The sequence below is a fragment of the Carassius gibelio genome, chromosome B18 (genome assembly GCF_023724105.1).
Source record: "Carassius gibelio isolate Cgi1373 ecotype wild population from Czech Republic chromosome B18, carGib1.2-hapl.c, whole genome shotgun sequence".
Classification (NCBI taxonomy): domain Eukaryota; kingdom Metazoa; phylum Chordata; class Actinopteri; order Cypriniformes; family Cyprinidae; genus Carassius; species Carassius gibelio.
Window position 1 is genome coordinate 13823608 of NC_068413.1, and position 16488 is coordinate 13840095.

At 36.3% G+C, this 16488-nt stretch overlaps 1 protein-coding gene across 1 annotated transcript; it reads left to right on the forward strand.

Annotated features, from left to right (window-relative positions):
- The first annotated feature begins 1325 nt into the window (after positions 1 to 1325).
- LOC127977586 (centrosomal protein of 126 kDa-like) lies at positions 1326 to 16247 on the forward strand. Its single transcript, XM_052582534.1, has 12 exons — positions 1326 to 1763; positions 2819 to 2938; positions 4423 to 4568; positions 4710 to 4824; positions 5515 to 5704; positions 6815 to 8804; positions 10551 to 10706; positions 10934 to 11055; positions 11431 to 11488; positions 14320 to 14496; positions 14658 to 14722; positions 14818 to 16247. The coding sequence occupies exons 1-12, from the start codon at positions 1732 to 1734 to the stop codon at positions 14902 to 14904; spliced, it is 3258 nt and encodes a 1085-aa protein (XP_052438494.1). The 5' UTR covers positions 1326 to 1731; the 3' UTR covers positions 14905 to 16247.
- Positions 16248 to 16488: the final 241 nt, after the last annotated feature.

Genomic DNA, 16488 nt, shown 5'->3' on the forward strand with positions numbered 1-16488 from the left:
TGATATCCTAACAAGAAAAGTAGGCTAATGTTGTTTTTAAATGTGTTGCAGCTTCAGCAACCAGCTCCCGCCTTTTTGCCCATTTTGGATTATCCGGGAGTGACGCACGGTGACGTGAAGCCAAGATGGCCACTTTGAGCTTCAAAAACACTCTTCAGAAATCTACGAGGGCCATTCCCAGTTTCACCAACAGATCTTGTTACACTGGAAGATTTTATATATGCATAATTTCACACCACACAATACACCACTATAGAATAATAGATACATTACAGTTAGAAACAAATCTTTTAATCTGTTATTAAAGCTATCCCTACCTCTTTTATTTGTCTAATCAAAGAAACTATCTTTTATACGAACCCATGACCTTGTGTTTACCTCGAAGGCTGTGAATTTAAAGAAGGTTAACTTTCAAACAAAATTATAAGAATCTGTTTAACAACATTTCTTATCCTATCATAGAAATTCAATTTCTTATAACTTCCAAAAAGATACCATTCATGTTCTTAGAACTAAATAGGTCTACATAAAATGTCCTTTATCTCCCAAAATTAAAGAAATTCATTTTAAATGTTTCAAGTGGATATAGCCATCCAATGAGTACTTAAAACTTAGATTTGGATTAGTTTCTAATAAATGACATTGTGATGACATTGAAACTACTGATGGTCTGAGACTCATGGCTGGCTTTACCCAAAGGTACATTACCTTGACAGCTTCACCTTAAAAGACATTATCTATGGACTTGTAATGAACAATAACAAAGATGATTTTCTTGTCAATAGCATCCTTATGCTGATAAAGTTTTAAATTCACAAATCTAGGTTCTTGAATGTAAAACCAGGCTTTTATGCATTTCATAATTAGTTTGTTTTGTATTCAAATGCCCTTACAATGATGCAAAAGAAAAACGTAATATTTCTGTTTTCTATTAATATGGATTTTGATATGACTATAATAAAAAAAAAAAAATGACAAAGTACGATAAACTTTCAAATTAAGCCTACCTGTTTGGTTTTAGCATGCCACGCAAGAACAAGAACCCCGCGATTACGTAATTGCGTCAAGACGCAAATAATCACATTATTTAAATGGTTCTTTGAAACTTGCTCACAGTGAACTTGCTGTATAAAATACGTTGTTTCTCGGAAATTAGTGGGATTACCACTCATGTAGCCTTTGCATGCAACAATTGTGGCAAACCGTGTTGCGTATTTAATCCAGCAGGTGGCAGCAATATAGTACGTCCCTTGAGATTGATGAACGTCAAACGCTTCTGACAGACGTGACCACGCCTCCACCGCGAGTTTGTGTCTGTTGTCAAGGAAGCGCGTCGATGGTTACCGACATGGCGCAACAGTTTCAGCTGTAGCAAGCGACGATAAAGACTTAATTTTGCCTGCTTTAATTAAATTACATTTCAAGATAGCATTCAGTCGGTTTTGATCCAGGTGAATTTCGTATCAAACTACTGGAAGTTATAAAGTCATAGGTAGTACGTTTTCTGCGCTGTCTGTCTGTATTTATTTACTAACTGGCTGGCCAGTCTTCATTTTGCTGTCATTCTCAAGTGCACCAATATTTTACCAGAGCAGATTAATTCTGGTCGTGCCAGCTAACGTTATGTTATTGCGCGGCCGTTCCAACATCAATAAGATGCAGCTTTTCTTGTTCGGATGAGAAGTTTGGTGTGTGGAGACCTGTCATCAGCTTGTCATCCTGATCTTCGGGATGCCAGTCCTGGAGGACACACTTTACTACTCGTATCCTTTTCCTTGCCGGAATTACCAGCGTCAAAGTTTTACTAGTGACATAAACTAATGTAGCTACTTTAGAAAAATATTTAGGCTGTATTTGTTTGTATAATGGACATAGCTAACTAATCACCAAGTATAGGGGTGGTACTATTCTGTGAAACATTATTAAAATTTAAATTAAAAAATTTAAAAAAGAAAGAAAGAACGAAATAAATAAAAAATCCACTTTATTGCAAAATGTGATGGCAAAGCTGAATTTTTAGTAGAAATCTTTCTAATAATTTGAAGCTCAATTATTGGTGCTCAATTAGTAATAATGGTTCTTATTATTACATAGAGTTTCTCATTAATATCTTATATATAATGTTGAAAAATGTGTGGAAACCTTTCATATATATATATATATATATATATATATATATATATATATATATATATATATATATATATATATATATATATAAATAATAAAAAAGAAATTCAGGATTCATTGATTAATAAACAGTTAATTTAAAGGCATTTATATTAAATAGTTTTTAAAAACATTATGACTTCTGGTTGATTTAATGCATATTTGCTGAATAAAGGTATTAATTTATTTTCTTCTTCTTTTTTTCTTTTTTTTTTTATACATTGTACTTAACCCAAACTTTTCAATGGTAGTATATCCCAATTTTACATTTAAATATTCAGAACAAATAAGAAATATTTTGCTGAGCACCAAATCAACATATTAGAATGATTTCAGAAAGCTTATGTGACTTTTTACTGTAAATGATAAAATAAATGCAGCATTGGCGAGCATGAGAGACTTCTTTATAAAAAAAAAAAACTTCATAATTAAAATACAAACTTCATACAAACTTTTGGCCACCATCTGTATATATTTATACACGTTCTGTAAATTTGCCTATATATATATATATATATATATATATATATATATATATATATATATGTGTGTGTGTGTGTGTGTGTGTGTGTGTGTGTGCTGTGCATATCATGAGATAAATGTTTTATCCTATGATAATAATACCTTCCTTGACATTCTATCACATTAGCAACATTAGATCAGATGTACATGAAGGTAATGAAGATGAAAGAGAAGTGTTGGTACAAGAACAGAGGTACTGTCGAACTCGGGCTCGCAAGCTTTCCCTGGAAACAAGACGCAGACGAAAGTAAGTGTGTCAAAAACAAATCTGATTTTATATTTATTTCATTAATTTGTAGAAAAACTTTAAAAGCATTTATTCGTTTTTGCTTTTTTGTTGTTGTTGTTTATTTACTAACTTATTCATGTAGGTTGTAACCACTTTTAATCAACTTTTTGGTTTCACTATCCAAATTAATTTTTTTATATACAAATATGTAATCTCTCCCTACTCTTAATTTAAAATTATGGAAACATTTGTGAGCCAATAGTCAATAATAGATCTTTTCCTACATTTCAGGCGAAAATGTAAATAAATTCTTCACTGAGCAACAATGAAAACACAAACTGAATAGATCATTTAATGTTTATGGTTGCACAAATCGTTGTTCTTTGCTGTCCATCCAAATGATACATTTATAAGCATGTCAACATCTATTTCCTTAAACATTTAATACATTGCAGCGTGGATATTAAACTCCACAGTTCTAGGCATTCAGTCTCTGGGGACTTGTTATTAGATGAGCTGGCAATAACAAGAAAAAAACTAGCGTCAGCATATTCACCAAGGAGGCAACTACGCTAAAAGACTGTCGGGTGAGTGTCCCAGAGATCAGAAGCAGTGCACAGCTGCTGAGTCTAGTGTTGACAGTGAGTGTCAGATATACTAAGAACTGTCTCCATGCAGTTAATGACTCAGTCTGGGTTTTTGACCTGGTCAGTCTCTGTGCACACTGAAAGTGAAGCTACCCTACAGGGCACAGATACTGTTATACAATCCTTTATTTGTCAGCCAGGATTTACTAGCTCGAAATAGAAGCTCTAATCAGCAAGAGCAAAGGAACATGACTTTATAAAAGGCAGTGATGGTGAAGAAGAGGAGTGCGTCCCCCGCTGAGTTCAGAGAAAGCTGGGACACAGATCCAGAGCTATTTTTGTGCTGATTTAAGAATTCCAGAAACATATCGAGTATATTACAGAATTTCATGACTATGTGCAAGAGTGTCAATGACAGGACGTTCCTTTTTGTCTTTATTCAGAAATAAATAAACAATGCAAATTTCATGCATGCAGTGTGAAAACACTTCCATGATGTGCATGCTTTTCATTTATGTATTAATGCAAGGTTAGTTCAAGTTGCTACTATGGTAAATGATTTTGCATCAGTTTAGTTGCAGTTCTAACTGACAGCTCAGGCATGCACCGGTTTCTGTGCCATTAACAAATGAATTTAGCTGAAATGCATCTGTTACAGAAGTCTCGGGTTTCTGTTGACCCTGGAAAGTAAACGTCTGAGATAACGCCAGCTTGTGCAATGAGCTGATATTGCAAATTAGATTAAAGTCTCATTTCCATTTTAAGTCAAGTGGTGCATTTGATATGCTGCACACACGGTTGCCAAACATCTCAAAGAATGAATTATATCTTTAGGAGGACACAGTGTGTGCAAAGCATTGTCTATCTGTCAAAGGTCACAATTATTTTTTTTGTACTGTCTGATTGTCTCTTTAGGGCTCTAGAGGAGAGAAGGAAACAGTGGGATGTTCAGGAGCAGAGACTGAGGGAGAACATTCTACAGCAGCGCCATCAGAGGGTCCAGGATGCAACAGAGAACTTCCAAAGAGCTCATCTCCCTCCTTCCCAGAGAAAAAGACCAGGTAAGTTCAGCAAAACAGCCTAATCCATGTGTCTACATGCTCTCTTTATCTCTTGAACTGTATGTTAGGGGCTATTATTAGGTCAGTCTGTGATGTAAACACCTCATCCTCCATTTAAATAAAGCAATTTGTGTCCTTCAGGAGCCTTTAAGAGAAGAACACTCAACCTTGATGAAGCACTTCATCATATTCAGAGCAGTCCGCACTTATACACTCAACAATCTCCATTTCTGGCAAGTGGCTTCACCATTAGCAGGTATGACATCATTGCCATGGCAAAATATTGTTGGTTGAAGATACATAACATTGGAACTTGAACTAATGAAGTGCATCTAAAAAAATATTTAATATCAAATATTAAAACATAATTTCAGGTATTTTTACAATTAGTAGAAAATTTAATATCATACTTACGTATAAATAAATGGTTTGTGTCGTTTTGAAATGTTCAAATAATGTTATGTAATATGTTCTATATAATGTTTTTTCATCTTATTAATTAAAGTCACTTCTTTAATGGAAATGTAGATACTTTTTTATTGTCTTTTTTACTTTTAATAACATTTTTAAAAACATTACTTTTGGAGTTCTATACAATATTTAGACACAGTATTAGGGAAGCCAGATTAATCATTTTAAAAGAAAACTAAAAACTTAAATTTGCTTATATCAGCTTTTAATTACAATGACGTTTCCGAAGCATTCCATGCATTGTCTTTTCTTTTTATATTTTAATTTTAAAAAATTGTATGCATTTTCTTGATAGTAATTTTCATCTTTAATTGTATGTTACATTAATTCAGGTAATTATGGCTTTATGCTGTTGCAATGTTTTTAGCATTGAACACACTTTGGGCTGCATCTCTTGTATAAAACTGCTGTATAAATGTATATTCATTAGTACAGTACTATGTACTATGGTTGCATTGAATCCTGTTTATTTCAGGAGCTGCACTCCCTCCCCAAAGCCTTCAGGGGGCGCCCGTCACCTACATGCCTTATCTGCAGCTGAGGCCTATGCCAAACTCCTGCAGGAGAAGAGTCTGAGTAACTTCAAGAACAACCAGCTGCTCTTCCTCAGTGAGCAACAGGAGACCCAGGCCGCTCTGAAAGAAAAAGAGCAGGCCGATCTACAGGTTAATGTGCTTACTCATAAAACGAAATGCCTAGTTAAACTATACCTGATGGTATTCAATTAAAAACGTTTTTTATAATAAAATGTTACTGATGAGTTTAGTCCGTCATCTGGAAGTTTATGTAATGCCGAGTTGAAGCTTTTGTTTGTTTACAGTTACAAGATTGTAACTGTGATCAACTTCCTTGTACAAGTGACAGTTCACCGTGATTCACTAACGCCGTTATTGTGTGTGTTGAAAGGCCTGTTGTCAGATTTGCTTAAGGAGTGTGTGAAGGTTTTAAGATCCAATTTCAACTATTGGGGAAACAGAATGACATTGTAATTTTAGCCCAGGGCTCTTCCTGCCACAACGTGCCGCAGCATCTTCTGAACAAACAGAGGGGTTTTAAAGAGATGAGCTCAGTCTGTAGCTTTAATCACACAAACGCATATTAAAACCACAGATACACATCCCCTTTCTCTATACCTCAACCAAACATTCTTTCACTCTTGCACACTTAGTTATGTCCTCTTACACACACCAGCTGGAATGTTACCTGCACTGGCTTGTAGCCAACACATCATTTCATACAGTGAACTGTGAACAGAGCAGGATACAGAAGGTAATAACCCTATTTATAGGATAGGTTTTACGCTTAGGTATTCTTGGAAAAGTGTTCCATTCAGTGCACAAATGTAGTCAGAGTTATGGAATGCCCTTCATAGGAATGTCTGTCACCATCATGCTCTATCTGCCATTAGTTTTCCTTCTGGATATTTAGCATGCTATTATATATTATGATTTCACTTGTCTTATTTTTTTTTTTATTTATTTTTTTTTTTATTAAATAAATGCAGCCTTGGTTAGCATCTTCTTCTCCATCTAGACTTCTTTCAAATACATTAAACTATATCAATATCTTAATAATGTATATGTATATTGATCTGTTCTTTGATTCATTATAAAAAAATGTACCTGAAACATTATAGAGTTAAAGATTAACTTCCTATGTTTTATTTTCCATCCCTCTGCAGCATGCATGCAACATGATCTCCAAAAACCACCCAATCTGCCAGTATTAGTGCATAAGTGCTCTAATGGGTTTTTTTTTTTAATATTGATTTTCAGGAGTATCTTGATACCCCAAATAGCGAGACAGAGAGTCTGTCTAGTCTGGACAGCTTAGAGAACGGAGACACTCAGAAGACCCATGACACTACACCGGTTTGTTGCTCCCACCAGAGCACCACCTGTACCCAGTCTTTCTACCTCCCTGTGGATCCCCCTAAACTCCAAGACCCCAAAAATCCTCCAACACCATTCAGACAGTCCAACAACCCATGTTCACCATCTCATCACTCCACTTCCGTAGCAAAGAGTTTCCTGGAGGAGTTCTTAAATCAAACAAGCAAACTCAATCTCAACTCACCCTCACCAAAGAATCGTGAGTCAACAGAAGAAAACAGGAGTCTCCGGAATTGCACGCAAGAAAGATTTGTAAACTCAAAAGACCAATTGCAGACCTTCAACACCCATAATTGCCAAAAAGAACTGACTCAGCAGGACTTAGCTACTAATTCAGAACATATGACTCATGATAATGACAGAAACGCTCAAAGGAACATTTTGAAAGACAAAGGATCTGTGGTTGCCCACTGCAAAACACAAGCCGTGCCAGATACCACACCCTTGGAATCCTCAAGTCTGACTAAAGACTTTAAGTCAGAATCCAAGCAGCAGACAAGAACCCTGGAGGAAAAATATGCTAAACATTTATCAGAAACACAGACAGCTCTTCCAGCCAGCAAATGCAAACACAGCAACAGTTCATTCGAAGCCTTTTCGTGCTCCTCTGCCCATCTTAGCATAACGTATCGGACTGACACAAGATCCCCCAACATACAACCAATAGAAGAACTGAGTTCTTCACATTCACATCAATGCAAACCAGATGTATATGCTGCCACAGGGCTCAAGATAGAATCCAAACCGCAGAGCATAGAGGAGAGTATAACCATAGATCCTAAAAATGAAACGGATGTCACCAAACTGGAAAAAGCTGGAATGCTGAATTCTTCTAAAAGCACGGAGGAACCAAACAGAACATCTGCAGACCCCTTGACCCATTCCCCCCCTAACAACAATGTCAGATTCTTGAAAGGGATCCTTAAAAACCATTTAAAATCCAAATCAGGCAATGTCAAATTCACTTATACTCCTGGCCATTTGCTTTTCACTAAAGAAGTGGCTATATTAATCCGGGACAGTGTAGAGCTGGCCAGGACAAAACTCAATGAGCCAGAGCAGAATAAGGCAGTTAAGAAGAAACTACGCTGGTTTGATGAGGTAGATGGAGTTGAGGGGGTGGACAGAGTGTTTAGAGACCCCGGCAGGCATTCTAACCTGCCTCAACCTACACATAAACAGCTCTCTGTAGGTCACTCGGACCATGTGAATTTCACAGGGGTATCAAAGAACATCTCCAATAAGACCTCTGCTGTCACCGCTGGGCCCCAATCCACTAGACGGGCCTGGGCAGATGTAGGGCCCCAAGAAAGCCGTACACAGGAGCCCACCTCTCAAAGAAGAGCCTTCTGCACTGAGGGCCCACGGACTCCCCGGAGAGCGCGCTCAGCCAGAGTCGGCTCGTGTCCCGTTACCTCCCGGGCCAGGAAGGGCACTATCATCAGACCGCAATCTGCCAGGGAAGCGCAACATGTGGCCAAGAATCAGGGGAAGATTTTGGTGCCTCGTCCCCCTCCAAAACCTGAAGCTGTGGAGTGTAACCTAGCTGAGGGTCCCATGTACATCTCAAAGGCATCGTGCATTGACGATGGTGTACAGAGCAGACCGGATCTGCAGGATCTGGCCTTTTGCAAAGACACTCCAGATAGCCAGGCAATAGTTAATCGACCTACCCTCAGAATAGATGCTATCTGTTCTCCAGTGCCACCCTACTGTACCTTCTCCCATGAGACCCTCTCCCCTCCAGATGCCCCTACAGACAATGCCAGGCGCAGGTGTGGAGAGAGCGGGATATGTTTGGACCGGACTCCAACAGATGAGGAGATCTCACTGCTCTGGCATGGAGTCCGAAGTGCTCTCGCCAGTAAAGACGGTAAAGAAAATCCCAAACTCTGTATTTCTGTCCTAACACATTTGTAAAATGATTCACCTGAGTGAGTTTAAAATCCCACTACACATTGGTGTATAAAATGTTAAGCCTGACATGGGAAATATTCTGAGGGTACATTCTTATTTTTTTATTTTTTTGTGGTCAATAAATTATAGTAAAAGCCTGATTTATATCAGGGTTTTATTATAATTTATTGATCAAAAAATATGTTTTATTAAATTACTGATTTCAATATTTTTTAATAAAGGAACTTTTTGTGGTAGATAAAAATAATAAACTAAACAGAATTCCAAAAATCATTCCAATGTAAATATGTCCACAAATATTTTTTATAATATATATATATATATATATATATATATATATATATATATATTAATAAAAAAAGCGTTGAAACTGTAATAATCAAGTAGACTACATATGGCAAAAATACAAAATATACATTATATAACCATTTTTGTAACTCTTTATTTTAAGGACCAACACTTACTATTAACTACCGTATTTTTCGGACTATAAGTCGCACCTGGGTATAAGTCGCATCATTCCAAAAATACGTCAAGATGAGGAAAAAAACATATATAAGTCGCACTGGACTATAAGTCACATTTATTTAGAACCAAGAACCAAGAGAAAACATTACCGTCTACAGCCGCGAGAGGGCGCTCTCTGTTTTCAGTGTAGGCTACAGGAGCAATGAGCAGCATAGAGCGCCCTCTCTTGGCTGTAGACGGTAATGTTTTCTCTTGGTTCATTTCTCTTAGTTCATTTATCTTGGTTCATGTCAAATTAATTTTGATCAATTTTGAAACTGCATACAAACACACTGCATACAAGCATAAAGACAGTTTTTCTATAAATAATGTATGAAATATTAAATATGCATTGATAGATTGTATACAAAAAAAAAAAAATTGTGTTGATCATTTGGTAACACTTTAGTACAGGGACCAGTTCTCACTATTCTCATCTAGTTGCTTATAAGCATTAACATATTGATTTATTATTAATTATAAAGCACATATTCTGCATGACCATTTCTAAATCCTTAAATCTACCCAATACCTGAACTACCTTACTAAATATTAATAAGCAGAAATTTAGGAATTTATTGAGGCAAAAGTCAGTGGTTTGTTAATAGCAAGAGTTGGACTTTAAAATAAAGTGTGTCTGATGTTCATGGATTAGAGACTTGTGTTGTTATTGATAATTATGTTGTAATTGTGTCACATTGTGCAGCATTTTCTATTACAGTGTGTATATTCGTCGAATGAACTTGAAAGTCCTTGAAAGTACTTCAAAAATACTTGTTGCACCATGTTTAAACAAGTCTATACTACATTTACATTTACTTTTATTCATTTAGCAGACACTTTTATCCAAAGCGACTTACAGATGAGTTACAAAAGTTATTTACTTGCCTATTTCTGTATTTTTCCAATCTGCCTTACGTCTGTCAAATGTTGGGAATGATTGTTAATTTTCTTTGGCCCTCTGCACAGCACTGCACCACTTGGGATTACTACTCTGTTGAAATGGATCCATTTAATGATGGACTGTTGTTACTCAGGGGTCAAGTATTTTTTTATTACATCAGGAAACCTCTACATTTTGAGGACAGAGACCTCGAGAACAGGATAACTGACTTTCATGCACTGCGATTTTAATATAACTGTCTTACGTCGTCTTCTTTTGTCTTTTTGTTTTTTTCTTTTTGACTTACTGTAGGTGACCCTCAAAGTTTTCTTGCTCACAATGGCCCGTTGTCTTCTTCGCCTCAAGCCTGTGCCAGTCTGTCCCATGTCACTATCAATGGTGATAGTCTGGTCAGTGGTGTCAAAGGAGCCTCAAAAATGGGTGGATTTTTCTTGTCTTCCTCTAACAGTAAGAGTCTATAGTTTTATGTAATTAATGATGTCAAACAGGCTCTTATAATACATTTAAGACTTTAATGCTAGAGCTTAGATGTGAGCCCATACAGCAAGACATCATTTTTCTGATATTCATGGTAATTGGGTCAGTTACCAAAGGCGAAGTGATTTCTAATCACTGAAATGTGTTGCTTTGATATAACTGTACTTTTTTTAATCAGAGTTTCTTCTGTAAACCAGTGAGAAGTCCAATAAGGAGACAGGCTATGGAGAATAATATGGTGAAGAGCCGAGTTTCAATGGAAAACAGCAGGAACCAAACTGCAAGAACAACACAGAGAAAGCCTAGTTTTCCTTATCAGGTAAACATGTACATATTCTAAAGATACTGTCCTAGAAAGCAAAGAAAACTACTAGAGTTGACGTACAACTGGTTTATTTTGCAAGGATGTATTCATAGCATCTAGTTCAGACTGCTGTGCACAAAAAATGCCCATAGGTGTCTTTGAGCTGACAAGGATATCTATATTGTTTTGATACATTTAAATAAATAAATACAAATAAACATAATTAAATCAGCCCCTTGGAAGTTTGCTTACCAATTATCTGATGTGTAGTAAAAATAAAAACAGTAACGTTAAGGATATACTTGCAAAGTGTATGTTAATGTTATGTTGCTTTGGCTTTTTAACATTTTGGAATAAGTGTTCATTAACTGTTGACTTTGGGTTTAACAGGTCACTGTGCCAAGTCCTCTATATCCAAATAAAAATGGTCATGCAGCTGACAGTGAAGGTAATGTATCATGTAAATCAATATCTGTTATCCTGTTATGTAGATATATGAGGCTGCAGATTTTCAACAGGGCAAGAGCAAAGCATTTTTAAAATGTAAATCTTTTATTCTCATGTACAAACATACATTAATCATGTAAGGTTCAGCATGTTTTTTTTTTTTAATTGCACAACCAAAATAATTTTTATACAAGAAACTATAATTTTTCCAAATATTGTCATCATTTACATTTTAGTCCCAGGTACTGTTATTCTTTTTCTTTCTCCATACAATATCATAAAATTAGTCTGACAGGGAATTATCAGTGAATACTGATAGAAATTGTATTCTGTTTTGCCCAAAGTTATAATATAGTTTTAGAAAACTTGGAATATGCACAAGATGGACTTAGATTGGACTAAGATACTTTGTGTGTGTGTGTGTGTGTCCCATAAATATGAACATGAGAAAAAAATCTTGATTTCATTTACTTTTTTTTTTTTTTTTTTTTTGCAAATTGTTACACTACCAGTACACCAGAGTCATTAATAGTTTTAAGTCTCTTCCATAACACTGGAGAAATATAATATTGTGAAGTACTGGGCAAAGATAATGTATTACGGTGGAAACTCTGATTTTTTTTTTTTTTTTTTAAGAATTCTTTAATTAATAGAAAGTTCAAAAGAACAGTATTTATTTGAAATATAAATCTTTTATAAAATATATGTTTTAATGTCACTTTTGATAAATTATTTGTTTAAAGGGGTCATATGAGACTTTTTTAAAGATCATAATTTTGTTTATTTGGTGTAACAGAATATGCTGACATGCTTTAATGTTCAAAAAACATTATTTTTCAAATACTTTACATTATTGTAGGTCCTCTATGCCCCGCCTCTCTCAAACTCGTCGTTTTCTACAAAGCATACTTGCCAACCTTGAGACCTCAGAATTAGGGAGATATTCAAAGGTGGGGGGGGGGCTCATATATAATCACACACACAAACAAACGTAAAGAAGAATATAATTAATTTATTTGTACATAATTTATACATACATATTATGTACAATAACAATTAAATCCGTTCGGCCACCGTGTTCAATGGAGAAGTCTGATCTAGAAAATTTGCAGGCAGCATATCCCTTCCCCTTCGAGCTGTCCTGGATGAATGTGAATTCTTTTTTCCATTCAGTTAGGAATTTGTAGTCATATTTTCTCTTTTTATTCGCCATGTCTCTTCTTTCTTCCTTTTCCCCTTCTTCTTCTGCTTCTTTTTCCGTTCTGAATTTGCTGCGCTTGACTTCGAGGTGAGTCTCGAATAACTTCTTTAGGGGCTGTTCACATATCGTGCCCAAAAACGCGTGGACGCGCGTGGAAAAAACGGCCGCGTCGCTTCCATTATGAGCACCCATACCGCACACCTACATAGGAAATAATGAACTTGAGCGCGCAAAAGACGCGATATGTGAACAGCCCCTTATTATTGTTCGGTCTGAAACTGCGCCCAGTGCAGATGGTGTAGCAATATTGTTGTCTGTGTGGAAATTGGGAGAAATTCGGGAGAAAGGTCGGCCCAGGAGATTTTCGGGAGGGGCTTTGAAATTCGGGAGTCTCCCGGAAAAATCGGGAGGGTTGGCATGTATGCTACAAAGTCCCTCCTGACAAGCCTAGTCTGCTCTGATTGGCCAGCTGACGCAGTGAATTTTGATTGGCCGCAATTCAGATGATTTTACCGACTCTGACCTGTGAGTCTCGTTCTGGGCAATGAACAAATCTTTTTTTTCGAGTCGCATTAATTTCGTTAATTGTATCAAATATAATTAAAATCTTTATGTTACATCAGTAACATGTCTACACTAACTGCGGTAACTGAAATCAAACCTTTGTTCTTTGCTTAAACACTTGGCGGCATTACGCAATATTTCCACATAGTGACATAGACATGTGGGGGCGTGTTTGAATGAGTCATTTTAGCGGGGCGTGGCAGAGCCTTAACTTCGATAAAGAATATCTCTTTGGATTTTAGACTTTGAGCTGACAAGGACAAAGACACTTTAGTCTTTGCATCTTTACAGATCTTATTTATGCACCAAGAGCTTGTTACACTCGAAAGAGAAAGGAAAAATTGAAATTGCATCATATGACAAGGGGAAATTTTTGCGTAATGCCATGCAAATGGTCACGCACAGAAAGAAGGCGTGGTTTCAGTAACTGCAGTTAGTGTTGAAGCAGTCATGTCAGGGAGATGCTGTGTGTTTCTAGGTGAAAGCAAAAGCACTTTATTTGGCTTTCTGAAAGTAGATGCATTTAGGAATCTTTAAGATTACTTAAAGCTGTCTTAACCATCCATGGCTTGTGTACTGCAAACACAAACAAGCTTCATCACTGTTTGTCACGCGACTCTGTTCCCCTTTCAGGTTTGAACTGATGATAAATCTAAGTACATTAGTAACTGTCTTTACATTTATTTTGAAAGATGAAGCTCACGATTATGGAAAGGGGTGTTACATTTCCAACGAGTGCTTGCGGTGTTCGTCCAATCACAATGCACTGGGTCAGCTGGCCAATCAGAGCAGACTGCGCTTGTAGGAAGGAGTTTGTAGAAAACTACGCATTTCAGAGAGGCGGGGCATAGAGGACCTACAATAATGTACAGAATTTGAAAAAAAAAAATGTGTTTTTTGAACATTAAAGCATGTCAACAAATATACACAATCATGTGACCCCTTAAAAAACTTAATTTTGACATGGTAGTGTGTGTGTTTTAAAAGACACTGCTATAAGAAGCCAAATTTTTTAACACCCGTGACTTAATGCGTAACAACATTGCTTTTTCCCCCCACTGTTACAGGCCCAGAGGTGTCAGATGGTGCTCAAGAAGTAGAGGACTGTGCTCAGACCCATAAGATCTCCAACTGTCCGATTGGAACATTGAGCCAGAGAATACAGTCGCTCAGTGTCAGTGCTGTGTCAAAAGAGGAGCAGAAGATCCTGCAGTCACTCGAGAGACTCAATCAACGGCTGCAATGTCAGTTTCATTGTAAAATCACACAATCAAAGCTTATATGTTTATCACAGATTATGAGGAAAGCAGTACCTTTTCATTTTGCCCTATGTGTGTTTTTCTTGTTTTAATCTTTGCAAAATATCAACAGCTGTGTTCCTGATCACTTCCACTTGATTTAACAGATGTGCAAGATACAGCTGGTGGCAACCCAGCAGTGAGGGGCATCTTTACTTTGGGTCCTGCATTAGTGAGTATTGTGTTCAGAGGAAGTGATCTGTTCCCTTGAACTAATGTGACCTGCTCACAGCTCTGTCCCTTCTTTCTGTCTTCTCATCCTTGAAGAACCAGACCGGTGAGACTGTAGGAGTCACCGTGCGTAGGCGAGGAGCCTCTGCTGATAATCGCACCCGAACTCAACAGCGTTACTGACTACACCTCCCATGATCCACCACTCCCTCAAGCACCCTCTCTCAAATGCACTTAGCAAATCTTCAGACCTTATGATTATATGCTGTATTTTGCTGAGATATACTCTAAAACTTTATCTGAGTGGTATTTAATTGTTTTTTAAAGGCATAGTTCACCCAAAAATTAACATTTGCAGAAAATGTACTCACTCCCTGGCCATCCAAAATGTGTTTCTATATATATATATATATATATATATATATATATATCATTTGGACAGATTGGGAGAAACTTAGCATTGCATAACTTGCAGCTCACAAATAAATCCTCTACAGTGAATGGGTACTGTCAGAATGAGAGTTCAAACAGCTGATGAAATCATCTCCAGTCCATCATTTAACATCTTGTGAAGTGAAAAGCAGTGTATTTGTAATTAACAAATCTATCATTAAGACATTTTAACTTCAAATATCCATTAATCCATTTTTTTTTTTCAGTGAAAAGTTGTCTCTTCTGAATCAGGAGATAAATATGCACAGATCCAGCAGAGTTTATAAGCGAAAACGGTCCTAAACAGTTCTAAAAAAAATCAGAACGTTTTTACTGGAGGAAGCACGACTATAGATTTTGGAGGCAACAGTTTATTGATTTGTTTCTTACAAACAGCCAGCTTTTCACATAAGATGATAATAGATTGACTAGAGTGTTGTGGAATAATGTGAAAAAAGCCATTCATTCTAACAGCACCCATTCACTGCAGAAGGAAAATACGCAATACTTAATGTTTGTCTAATAAAACATTAAAAAAAGAAACATTTGAAAGAAAATGTATTTTATGTTCATGTGTTGTTTGCCTTCTAATTAGTTGGTATTTATTTTTCTAAATATATTTTCATAAGAATTGTATGTATGCATACTGGTATTTTTATTCTAAACAATCTTGACTCTTGGAGAAAAATAAATTAATTTGAGAAAGAAAAAAAAAGTTTTGTTTTGTTTTGTTTTCTTAGTGCCAAGACAGGATAAAGGGCTTTTTGTGTAACTTGACCTCAGTCAAGTGTCAGTTAAGCATAAAATAGATACGGATTGACATTGTATGTGTGGCATAATCATGACAGGTTTTTCTGGGTGTGTATTTTACGTTTGTATGTGTGTGCCTGTGACCTGTGTAAGTGATGTTTTGTGTTTGCGTGTGTGTAATCAGTGTATAGATGCATGGGAAAGCTTATCTAGGTGTGTGACAGTGACGTTTGAGTGACTATTAATTACTGCAGTGCATTAGAGACTCACCACACAGGCTTTGCAGGATAACGAAGTCAGAATCCTGATGCTCTTGTGTCATTACCACCCTATAACTGTCATCATGTCATGTAACCCCTCTGTACAAAGCTGTCATTCTTTTTACAAAGCGTACTATTCTGAGCAATCAATTGCTACATCAAGGAAGGCTACATTTTCAGTTTGCTACAAGTTTGCTTTTTTGATTATTATTGCAGAATCTTGCATATATATTTTTATTGCCTTTATAAAACATTTTTTAAATGTATTTGTTATAAGTCTCCTATTCTAACAGTAAAAATGATCAAAAGTACAGTAAAATTTGCA

Bases quoted from the DNA above. Each gene is read 5' to 3' on its own strand.
- LOC127977586 (XM_052582534.1), top strand. From the start codon at position 1,732: ATGCCAGTCCTGGAGGACACACTTTACTACTC. The intron at 1,764-2,818 runs GTATCCTTTTCC...CTATCACATTAG, and splicing joins GAGGACACACTTTACTACTC to CAACATTAGATCAGATGTAC. The intron at 11,489-14,319 runs GTAATGTATCAT...CCACTGTTACAG, and splicing joins TCATGCAGCTGACAGTGAAG to GCCCAGAGGTGTCAGATGGT.